The 12,855-nt window shown below is 44.4% G+C and overlaps 1 protein-coding gene across 1 annotated transcript in view; it reads left to right on the top strand.

Moving 5' to 3' along the window:
- LOC120926705 (N-acyl-aromatic-L-amino acid amidohydrolase (carboxylate-forming)-like) overlaps positions 1-12,855 on the top strand; it is a 58,748-nt gene that overhangs the window by 20,572 nt on the left and 25,321 nt on the right. Inside the window, exons 4-5 of the mRNA XM_040336858.1 lie at positions 2,300-2,399; positions 9,759-9,866. Coding sequence (XP_040192792.1) covers positions 2,300-2,399; positions 9,759-9,866 — 208 coding nt within the window. The remainder of the gene's footprint in view (positions 1-2,299; positions 2,400-9,758; positions 9,867-12,855) is intronic.

Here is a 12,855-nt window from a genome sequence, read left to right on the forward strand (position 1 = left end):
ATACCAGTACCTGATCACTAGGTGTTAACATAAATGAAAACATACATTTATACCAGCATGCATAGTGTCTGAAAATAAGAGTCATTTAAGAAAAAGGTACAGCTTTAGAACTGCACAAACATTTATTATTCGATAATAACTGATTTGGCCATTTCCTGTATTTGGCGGTGCACATACATTAGAAGCTAACAGATGCATTTTACACATTTTGGGTTTTCCTTGTTTATGAACTTGCAGTTGACTTTGGGTTATTCCCATGTAAACATGATCTCAATCTACAGTATGTATTTTTGTAATATACTGTAAATCCCATTTTTTTTGCGGTAACTATATAGGGTGTGCAGTTCCCATAGATATTTGCAAATATATGCAACTGAAGCCAAATAGAAAGACAGGTTTTCTTTGGCAAAGGTACAGCTAAGTGTTGGGGAGTTTTGTGTTGTATGTGCCTTTAATGGGTTGGACCTCTAAGGCCGCGTAAACACGATCGGTTAAACCGATGAGAACGGTCTGATGGACCGTTTTCATCGGTCCAAACCGATCGTGTGTGGGCGCCATCGGTTATTTATCCATCGGTTAAAAAAAAGCCAACTTGTTGTTAAAAATCCACGCATGCTCAGAATCAAGTCGACGCATGCTTGGAAGCATTGAATTTTTTTTTCAGCACGTCGTTGTGTTTTTTACGTCACCGCGTTCTGACACGATAGTTTCTTTAACCGATGGTGTGTAGGCACGACTGACCATCAGTCAGCTTCATCGGTTAACCGATGAAAACGGTCTATCAGACCGTTTTCATCGGATGGACCGATCGTGTGTACAGGGCTTTAGTGTCCATCCTCATGTCAATTTTAGATGTAATGATTGCCATTTTTTGTTTTTCGGTCTATCCATTATTGCCCATAAGGTGACAATCACATTCAAATGTGTTCTGAAGCTGTTATTGAACAATTTATGTTGCTAGAGCAAAATAATCCATTTTCATCTGGGGCATTACTATAAATAATATCCACGGTTACAACAATTAATATATAGGACTAAATTCACACAACTTCTGGCAAATTTTTTTTTTTAGGTATAGCTGTAATTTCTATTTAATTCCTACCCGTAGGCTGTCGTTTAACGTCTTGGGCTTTAAGTGGTGATAACTGAATCTTGCAGCTACAGGCATCATCTAGATATCATTATTTTCTGCCGGTGATTCCCAGCAATGTAAAAACAATCATAGTGGCTGTTTACTATAGAGCTGACTGAGGAGCAGATGGTCCTTTGGAGGCCAGGCGCAAAGTTATGACGTCTCTTCCGGCGCCGGCAGATGTAAACACTGCCGTGTTTTTATCTGGAAAGGCTGAGATCGCTTCCCTTTTTTTCCCATCTCAGGATTTTAAGCCTAGAGGAGAGATCTGGGGACTTATAGACCCAAGATCCTCCTGTAAAGAGAACCTGTCATGCCCTATTCCTATTACAAGTGATGTTTACATTTCTTGTAATAGGAATAAAAGTGATCAAAATATTTTTTTTTAAGGGAAAGTGTAAAAATCTAAATAAAATAAACAATAAAAAATATATTAAAGCGCCCCCCTACTCGCGCGCAGAAGCAAACACATACATACGTTGCGCCCGCATATGTAAACTACGTTCAAACCACACATGTGAGGTATCGCCGCGAACGTTAGAGAGCACAAGACCTCCTCTTTAACTCTAAACATGTAATCTGTAAAACTTTTAAAGTGTCACCTTTGGAGACTTAAGTACCGAAGTTTGCCACTTCTCTACAAATGTGAGCAATTTTAAAGCATGACATGTTGGGTATCTTTTTACTTGGCGTGACATCATCTTTCACATTGTACAAAAAAATTAGGCTAACTTTATTGTTTTTTTTTTTTTTTAATTCATGTCACAGTATTCTTTCCCCCCCAAAAAATCACATTTGAAAAATTGCTGCGCAAAATACCGTGTGACAAAAGTTTCAACAACAGTCATTTTATTCTCTGCTAAAAAAACATTCTGAGTAATTTTCTAGCAAAAAAAAAAAATATGATTTTTAGATGTAGGAGGGGAGTGCCAGAATTGGCTTGGGCTGGAAGTGGTTAAGCTTCAACCCCTTTGAACAACAACATTTAGAACAGTTTAAAAAAAATGCAGGACTTTTGAAGGGAGTTATGAAGCTGGTTACATTATGGCACAGCCAATTCTTTGTACAGTTATATGAACAAAATATTAATGTAATACTGAACTTGTACAGTAAATGCTGTGCTTCTGTGCAAAATGCATACAAAGTGTGTTCAATTGTCTGTTTTAGAGCAGCAGTGAGGATCAGGTTATGCCATGCTACAACTTCCTCATCGACATACCAGAGAAGGATAATGCATACCTGCAACATATAACAAAGCATGCACTGTGTAAGCCTTCTTCAACTACACCTTACATCCAATCAGAAATCTGTGCTTGTTAGGTTATTGAAATTAGGCTGCTAATGGATGGTCTATTTGCTAAACCAGCCTTTTTAAAACTTTTTAGCCTTAAAATAATTTTTACGCGTTGTGAAACTCCTGCTAAAATAATTTTTCTTTATCGTACACCACGGGACACAGAGCTATGCTCATTACATAATGGGTTGTATGGTCACCAGAGGTGATTGGACACTGGCACAACCAATCAGAGACAGTTCCCCTCCATATAGCCCCTCCCATCTGGGGAATACCTCAGTTTTTTCGCCAGTGTCTAAGAATTGGACGTGTGGAGATGTACTAAGGGAAGCTTGACTAAAAGAGACCTCTGGGGACTAAAGGAGCTAGACCGTCGGGTCCATCCAGGACGCTAGTGTTTTATGCCGAAAATGAATGAGATCCGGGCCTCACGTATGAGGCATCGCCTGTAATGTCTCTCTTCGGAGGACTGGGCTCTGAGGTTCCAGCACTTTCACTATTGCAGCTAAAAGGCCTGGTCAGAGTCTTTTACAAGGCCCAGGGAAGAGGTCTCCTTTAAATAGGAACCCATACCCCTGAAGGTTGGCACACAAACCCCGCTGAGATGGGGGAAGATCGGTACTGTCTGTAAAATACAGCAGTTAAACCTGTGGAGGGGATAAAGGTAAGGGAAAGGAGCCTAAGATTTTTCTTAAGGACCTTTCTTTATGAATTTTAGATGAGTGTCTTCTCAAATTTGGCCACTAGAGGGAGTAAAGATCTGAGTTCACTCACCTCACTCCAGAGCAGTGTCAGATCCACAGGCACGCTTTCTGCTGCAGAGCTCTGCTCACAAGGCGCTGTTCATTTCCCTTTCAGAGACCTGATAGGAGGTCGGTTAAAGCAGGAAGAAGCATTCATGCTTCCAGGCATGCCGCCCCAACAAAATTAGGCACGAGCGAGCACGGGGGCGCGCTTTATGGTGAAGGGACAGGAAGTAGCCAGGCGCGTGCACGCCGTAATTTAAAAAGATGGCGCCCAGAAAGAAGCCATAAAGTAGCCAGAAGGCCAGCAGCTCTCCCTTGGGACACAGCAGCAGTTTTCGTGGGACACGTAAGCCTCTATGTGGTTGATGGGCATTACCAAAGAGAGACACCTACTCTTTGCATGAAACTGTGAGTTTAAGTTGCTTACTTGATGTAAATTGCTAAACTGAGCACAGTAGTATATGCATCTTGGTACCTCGGCTTTTTGCTTTGGAACATGTCTTCCCTTAGGAAGGGTTCAGGGGCTAAAAGCAAGAAGGCAACACCGCCGGAGACAGGGGGTTCTACCTGTGCCGGCTCGTTACCTTCCTCCCCAGTAAGCCTTGATTTGCCTATACAGGAGGAACCATTGCCACGATCAGGAGTTTCTCCAGTGGCACCTGGGCCTGCATATGTCACTGAGGACACTTTTGCGGCAACCATGAAGAGATTAGAAGAAAAGATGCGACTTTAATCCCTAAGTCCTCGCAAAGGGACGAAAAGCGAAGCAGATCTCCTTCGTCAGCATCAGAAAGATCAGAGGAGGAGAAGGAGGAGGATGAAGCAAAATCTGCAGAGGACAGGGATGAGGAGTCGGATGGCTCAGGGGTATCGGAAGAACCCTTTTCTGCTTCTCAGATGCTAAGATCGCAGGTGCAATGTTATGCTGAAGCGGTGCGAACTGCATTCAGACTGCCCTCTTCTGAATTATCTGAATCACCTGTCTCCTCCCTGGGCTCATTAAAATCTCTGCAAAGTTCTTGCTCTTTCCCAGTGCATCCGTTGTTAAAGAAGCTAATTTAAGCAGATTGGTTACATCCAGACAAGCGTTTCTCTCCTCCAAAGAAATGTGAAATACTTTATCCCATGGAGGAGGAATTCACCAAGAAGTGGAGTTTACCTGTTGTAGATGCACCTATATCTTGCGTGAACAAAAACCTGACTTGTCCAGTGGATGACGTACAGGTGTTTAAGGACTCTTCAGAAAAGAGACTGGAATCCTTATTAAAATCTTCTTTCCTGCTAGCAGGTACAGTTACACACCCACTGCAGCTACAACGGGTTATGTGTCAAGTTCTCAAGGACCAGGTAAAAGAGGGACTTAAAGAGTTGTCTCCAGAGCAGGCCAAGTTGTGGGAAAATTTGCCCAAGGCGTTATGTTTTACAATAGATGCTATGAGAGATTCTATCCAGCAAGCGTCTCGCCTTACACTCCAGTTGGTGCATATGCGCAGAGTCCTTTGGTTAAAACATTGGTCTGCAGAAGTGCCATGCAAAAAGCTTTTAGTAAGTTTTCCTTTTCATGGTAAACGCCTCTTCGGGGAAGACTTGGAGAAATATATCCAAAAGATTTCCAGCGGAAAGTCTACGCTGTTACCAGAGAAGAAGAAAAACAAGCGACCCTGTTTTAAACGTTCTCTGTCCCCGGCTCCTGGTAAATCTACCTCCAGCCAGTGGTGACGGCATTTTCAGCCAGCCACAAAAGCAAAGGAAGACCAGCCCCAGAGAGGCAAGAAACAGTGGGGTTCTAAGGCTAACAAGCAAAACCCCAAAACCTTCAGCGGTATGGCAGACAGAGATCCAGGACAGATGGGTGGTATCCACTGTATCCCTAGGGTACAAGCTGGAATTTTGAGAAATCCCATCTTCTCAGTTCCGAAGCTCAGGGCTCTCCAAAGATCCTTTTAAAAGAGCACCCTTCTTCAAGGGATTGGATCACTTGCTGTCCCAAGGGGTGGTCACAGATGTACCCTTAAGGGAGCAAGGTTTAGGTTTTTATTCGAACCTCTTTGTGATCCCAAAACCAAACGGAGACGTCAGACCCATTCTGGATCTGAGATCACTAAATCAGTTTCTAAACATTCGCCTTTTACGAATGGAAACTATTCATTCAGTAGTCGCCACCCTACTAGGCAGAGAATTCATGGCGTCGATAGACTTCAGGGACGCCTATTTACATGTGCCTGTCCATCCCGCTCACCAAAGGTTCTTAAGGTTTGTGGTGGAGTATCGCCATTTCCAATTTGTGGCTCTGCCCTTCTGGGTAGCCACCGCACCCTGAGTATTTACAAAGGTACTAGCCCCTCTGCTAGCAAATCTCAGAGCACAGGGCATAGTGATAACAGCCTATCTGGACGATCTACTTGTGATAGATCAATCAGTGGCAGGGTTGGATCACGCTGTATCCACTACGATAGGATACCTGGAGAAGTTAGGATGGATAGTACACCTACAAAATCCTCACTACAAGCCCAAAGAAGGGTAGAGTATCTGGGCATGATCATAGATACAGCCCAAAGCCGAGTATTTCTACCAGAGTCAAAGATCAAATCACTAAGGCCGCGTACACACGGTCGGACAAAACCCATGAGAATGGACCGAGGTTCAGTTTCATCGGTCCAAACCGACCGTGTGTATAGCCCATCGGTCTATTGTCCTTCGGTCCAAAATTTTAAAACATGCTTTAAAATCGACCCGATGGACCGCTGTGCAATCGGTCCAAACCGATGGTTAGTACAGAAAGCATCGGTTCAAAAACCCGCGCATGCTCAGAATCAAGTCGACGCATGCTTGGAAGCCTTGAACTTCGTTTTATTCAGCACGTCGTGTGTTTGACGTCACCGCGTTCTGACCCGAACGGTTTTTGGAACGATGGTGTGTACGCACATCAGACCATCAGGCCACTTCAGCAGTGAACCAATGGAAATGGCCCGTCGGACCATTCTCATCGGTTTGGAACGACCGTGTGTACGCGGCCTAAGGGATCGGATTCACAAGGTCAAAGCAAAGAAGACACCATCCATTCGCCTTTGCATGAGGCTATTGGGGAAGATGGTAGCCTCCTTCGAGGCTGTCCCTTACGCCCAGTTTCATTCGAGACTGCTTCAAGGCAATATTTTAGCTGCCTGGAACAGGCAGATCCAAGCTCTGGATTTACCCATGCGCCTGTCTTCACAGGTGCGCCGGGACTTCAGTTGGTGGTTGAGGACCAAGAACTTACGGAAGGGAAGATCCTTTCATCCAGTCACCCGTTGGTGGTGTCAACGGATGCCAGCCTAACGGGCTGGGGAGCCGTATTGGAGGAGGCTTCAGCCCAGGGAACCTGGACCAAAGTCGAGAGAGACCTACCCATCAACCTACTGGAGTTACGGGCAGTATACTTGGCGCTCAGAACCTGGACAAGCAGGTTACAGGGCAACCCGGTTCGGATTCAGTCCGACAATGCTACAGCAGTGGCTTACATCAATCACCAAGGAGGCACCCGCAGCCAGGGCACCCAGAAGGAGGTGAATCGCATTTTGAGATGGGCAGAAGAACATATTCCTTGCCTTTTCTGCAATTTTCATTCTAGGGGTAGAGAACTGGCAAGCAGACTATTTGAGTCGCCAGCAGCTATCACCAGGAGGGTGGTCTCTCCACCCCGAAATCTTTCAGGCCATTTGCCAGAGATGGGGGACCCCGGATGTAGATCTATTAGCTTCCAGGTTCAACAGGAAGTTGGACAATTTTGTGTCCAGGACAAGAGATCCTCTGGCTTACGGATCAGATGCACTTGTAGTGCCGTGGAATCAGTTTTCACTGATTTATGCCTTTCCACCAATCTCCCTTCTACAGAGACTGATTTGCAGGATCAAGAGGGAAGGAATTCCGGTAATCCTAGTGGCCCCAGATTGGGCCAGAAGAACTTGGTACGCCAAGATCATAAAGATGGCAGTGGGAACACCGTGGAAGCTTCCGCTTCGTCACGATTTGTTGTCACAAGGTCCAGTGTTCCATCCTTCCTTACAAGGGCAAATTTGAAGGTTTGGCTGCTGAGATCCACATTCTGAAGAAGAAAGGGCTCACAGGTCCGGTACTTTCTACGATTATTAACGCCAGAAAGCCAGCTTCCAGACAAATCTACTACAGAGTATGGAAAACATATGTTTCATGGTGTGAAACTAACAAGTGGAATCCTCAGAGATATGACATAAGTAGGATTCTTGCTTTTTGCCAGCTAGGAGTGGATATGAAATTAGCCCTTAGTACCATTAAGGGTCAAATATCAGCTCTATCAGTCTTCTTTCAAAGACCACTGGCATCTCATTCCCTAGTGCAGGCTTTCATCCAGGGGGTACTGCAGATCAATCCACCAGTCAAGTCTTCCTTGTGCCCTTGGGATCTGAATTTAGTACTATCAGTGTTGCAGAAGCAACCCTTTGAACCTATTTGCCACATTCCGCTGATTCTTTTAAGCAGGAAGTTGGCCTTTTTGATTGCTATCTCTTTGGCTAGAAGAGTATCTGAATTAGCAGCTCTTTCCTGTAAAGAGCCTTATTTAGTTTGTCATAAAGACAAAATTGTACTACGACCCCATCCTACCTTTTTACCTAAGGTGGTGTCGGCTTTTCATTTAAATCAGGACATTGTCCTGCCTTCTTTTTTTCAGAATCCGCAGACAGCAGAGGAAAGATTATTACACTCTCTAGATTTAGTGAGAGCTGTAAAGGTGTATCTGCAGGCAACCGCTCAGATACGCAAAACAGATGTTTTGTTTATTTTGCTAGATGGTCCCAAGAAGGGACAAGCGGCATCAAAATCCACGATCTCCAGGTGGATTCGACAAACTATTATTCAAGCCTATGGTTTAAAGAACAGAACTCTTCCTTTTTCTGTTAGGGCGCACTCTACCAGGGCAATAAGTGCTTCATGGGCAGTGCACCACCAGGCTTCGGTGACTCAGATCTGTAAGGCTGCAACTTGGTCTTCAGTCCACACATTTTCTGAATTTTATCAGATACATTTGAGGGGACATGAGGATGCCGCCTTTGGGCGAAGTGTGCTGCAGGCGGCAGTATACAACTTCTTGTCCATGGCAGTCTGCTTGATCTGTGTCTCCCCCCTTCATATAGGGCATTGCTTTGGGACATCCCATTATGTAATGAACATGGCTCGGTGTCCCGTGGTGTACGATAAAGAAAACAGGATTTTTATAACGGCTTACCTGTAAAATCCTTTTCTTGGAGTACACAGAGGTCTCCCCCTTCTTAAAGGGAACCTTATTGCTTTGCTACAAAACTAAGGTACTCTCCTATATGAAGGGGAACTGTCTCTGGTTGTGCCAGTGTCCAATCACCTTTGGTGACTATACAACTCATGGGGCCCCCAGGAAATAGAAGATTATGAGCCCCCCGGGCTTACAGATGGCCACCAAGCCAGGAGGCAGTACAGAGGCGGGGCAGCTAAAATCTCGTGATTTTCACATCAAAAGCATGTCGCTTTTGGACATATCAGTGACAGATGTAAAAAAAACACAGATTTTTACATACTGTCCCTAGTTTTACTGAGCCTGGCAACCCTGATGGGGCCCCCTAGTGGCATGGGGCCCTCGGGCAGTGCCCGAGAGCCTCAATGGTCAGTCCGCACCTGTATACAACCCATTATGTAATGAACATGGCTCTGTGTCCCGTGGTGTACTCCAAGAAAAAGATTTTTTACAGGTAAGCTGTTATAAAAATCCTGTTTTTTAGAAGTAAGTGAAAAATATGCCCCTTCGCCCATTACGGTCGTGAGCAGAACTCTAGCCTTTAAGGGAAAAAAAAATATTGGTGTCATGGCATTAGTTTGGTTCTGGAATGAAGCAGGCACTATTGAACAGGAAGTCAATTAGTCACAGCTCAAGGAACTTTTAGCAACTTCTGGAGAAACCACAGAATCCGGGTTTAGAATGTCTGCTCTAAACGCAGCTATCTTCCATAAAAATTTATAAAATATGAGTGGTGGTTTCCTGTTGCTTTCAGTGTGTCTTGCATTACAACCGATAACTGAAGCTGTTTTACACACAGCAGGCATTGCTCATTGGCCGGATATTTGCTAAAACATATTAGAAGTAGTTACCGTAATGATTTCTAGAGTTTTTTTTTCTTTTTTATTGAATCCCTTTAATGTTGTCCTTTATGCAGCATGTTAAACCTCCAGTATGGTTTTCTTTCAGACTTTCCTTTTTAGAGATGATTTACTGGCTAGTAAAAATGTAATATGTAATCTCAGTTTCTGACCTCTCTGAGTAATAACACAGATAGAAGAGTTGTATGTACTTTTGTTCTGCTGGGCAGACGGAGGTCTTTTACTTTTGGATAATATCTGAGAAGTCACAACACCAAATTGAACCTGCAGATTGGGTTGCTTAAATAAAAGAAATATGGGAAAGGGACCCATCTGTGCTACTAAGTTGAGGTCAGAAGCAGTAATTTTTTTTTGTAAGCTGGAGATCCTTTATTTTCATTTATCTGTTCTCTAAAGTACGGTAATATAAGTCATATAGATGTTTAATTGCAATTTATTTTAGGTTTAGAACTTGGGCCACAGCCTCAAGGAGTGGTCAGATCAGACATGCTTTCCAGAATGAGAGAGCTTGTAAACCAATCTTTAGACTTCATCGATCTTTTCAATAAGGGTAAGTCAATCCCCAATTTTTATTTAGCACAATGCCTACCTAAAGTGGTTCTAAAGGCAGAAGGCTTATCACCCTAATGTATTCTTTGCATTAACATAAAAACCTTCTGCATGCAGCTCACCCCATCCCCCAGCTCTCTCTCTCGCTCTAGCTCTCTCTCTCTCTCTCAGCAGGAGCCAATGGTCATTCAAAGCTAGTGTGAATAGAGTGGGGCTGGGGCCGAGCCACACTGTTTGTGTCAATGGACACACAAAACACAGCTTGGGAGCAAAACCGCAGAAGTGCCCCTATAGGAAGCAGCTTGCTATGGGGGCACCCAGTAGGGGAGAGGAGCCAGGAATGCTGACAGGGAACCCAACAAGAGGAGGATCAGGGCTGCTCTGTGCAAAACCATTGCAAAGAGCAGTTAAGTATTCACTGTTTACCTGGCAGAGCTGAAGAAAAACACAGCACTTCCAAGTATGGAGGCACGTGTGGCCTTACCTGGCCCAAACAATGCAGCATTGGATGCCTGAGCAGTCAATTACTAAGCCTACGATCTATATTGTGGGGATGGGGGAAGAATACACTTTGATTCTAGTCAATTTCAAGTGAATTGGAAGACTGATGAAGGTAAATATATGATCCTTTTCCTCTCTAAAGTGAATAGGTTCTTTTGTTCGGAAAAGAGTAAAGTGCATGTCTCCTTTAATCAACCATGCACTTTTCTGCTGAAAAAAAAGTAATACATTTCAGATATGCCAAAATGACTGATGCAATCAAAATTATAGGCTTGTGTTTTATTCAAAGGACTGTTCAAGTCAGCTAAGCATTACAGTGAAACATGCGTGTGAACTATTCCTTTAAAGAGGGTACACATGGTGAGTTCCAATGTACTAGTATGCATTTATCATGTGCATTGCTAGTCATTCATGATAACTCCTAATAGGGAGTGAGGTGTAATTCAGCAGGTACAGTATGTTGGTGGTAATCTGAAGGGTGGTTGAATGTACTGCAATCCAGAAGGGTTGTAGGAGTGGGCATTCACACCATACATGCAAAAGCATGCCTACCTCTCGTTAACATCTCCAACATTGGTTGGGACGTGTAGGGTCAAATTTATGTAGCAATGCTGGGGTCCTGTACCATCTAGACAGAAGTTTGTAGTTAGTCTCCTGAGTTGAGATGTTTACTGAACCCATGTAAAATATGTTCCCACCCTTCCAAGGGGATGTCGACTGCCAAGTCTCCCTCCCAAGCACGGCACGCTTTGCCTGTATTTGGTGGTGTATGCTCTTTGAGGAGACCATAGACTATAGAAATGACATGTTGTTGAGGGTCAGCTTTTAAGCATATTTCTTTATCGTACACCACGGGACACAGAGTCTTTAGTCATTACATAGTGGGTTGTATAGTTCACCAATGGTGATTGGACACTGGCACAACCAATGAAGACAGGCTCCCCTCTATATAACCCCTCCCATAAGGGACGTACCTCAGTTTTTTCGCCAGTGTCTAAAGTAAAGGGCACGAGAAGGATGTGCTAAGAAGGAGCTCTGTTGAAGGATCCCTCCGGGGGTTAAGGAGCTACACCACCGGGTCCATCCAAAGTGTTTATTAATTACGCCAAATGGATGGTACCCGAGCCTCTCAGAAGACCGAGGCGGTGCCTATAATGTCTCTCTTTGGAGGACTGGCCTCTGGGATCCAGCACTTTCGCAAATTTAAAACGCGCAAAAGTATTCTGACAGAGTCTTTTACAAGGCCCAGGGAAGAGGTCTCCTTTAAGTAGGAACCCATACCCCTGAAGGTTGGCACAAAATTCCCCACCGTGAAGGATAAAGATTGGTACTGTCTGGTTTCAGCAGTCCTGCGGCGTGGATAAGCTAAGTGGGAAAAAGTCAACTTTTTATACACTTAAGAACTTTCCCCTTTTTTGAGTAGGACTGTCTTGCCTGAAACCGCCACCAGGGAGTAAACAGTTAGAGTTCCACTCACCATGTCAGGAATGAAAGCTCAGTGTGTTAGCACTTCCTCCACTGTAAGGCTCTGCAAGGCAGTAATGTGGTCTCTTCCCAGGCAGCGCCTATCTTCAGAGGTGTATGGATGTCTTTGCATGAGACATGTTGCCTCTCTCCCCCACGCCGCCATTCCCCATAGGCGTGCGCACACACTTTTCACTCCATAAGCTTGGCAGGAGCAGAAAGGGGCGTGGTCACGCGAGCGGGCACAACAGCGTGTGCGCCGCTCTACTGCGCATGCGAGAGGCGAAAAACTTTGAAATCAGACTCCACAGGAAGAGACACAGCAGCTTGGGGGCATGTCAGTTCTCTAGGTGGTTAGATTACAGGCACTTTAAAGACTTAAAGACACCTACTCAACATCAGACTGTGTGATAGTTGGTTACTTTATGTAGATTGCTAAACTAGCACAGTAGTGTATGCACTGTTTGTACCTCTGCTTTGGCTTAGGAACATGTCTACCCAGAGAAGGAATTCTGGGACTAAGAAAGACAAAAAGGAGACGTCGCCTAAAACAGGGGGCTCTAACCGTTCTAGCCGGGTAGTATCCTCTCCTGAGGAACCAGAGGCACCCATACAGGATGAGCCATTACCTTTGTCAGGATGATCAGCCTCTCCTGTTATTCCAGCTCCTGCATATGTCACTGAAGACACTTTGGCAGCAGCTCTAGACAATTTGGAAGGCAGGATCTCTACATTATTCGCTAAATCCGTAGAAAAGGATAAAAAGCAAAGCAGGTCCCCTTCCTTTGTTTTGGATCCCTCTTCTGAAAAAATCTGATGAGGATGATGTGGCGTCCTTTAGCGGATAAGGATGATGAGCAGTCGGATGTATCAGGTGGATCAGAGGAACCTTTTTATGCTTCACAGGTTTTAAAATTGCAGGTGCAATGTTATGCTGAAGCAGTACGTTCCACGTTCAAGTTGCCCTCTGCAGGGTTAAAGTGGAGGTTCACCGGTAAATTGCTATTTTTACCCTTAGATGGATG

This window comes from Rana temporaria, chromosome 2 (genome assembly GCF_905171775.1).
Source record: "Rana temporaria chromosome 2, aRanTem1.1, whole genome shotgun sequence".
Lineage (NCBI taxonomy): Eukaryota > Metazoa > Chordata > Amphibia > Anura > Ranidae > Rana > Rana temporaria.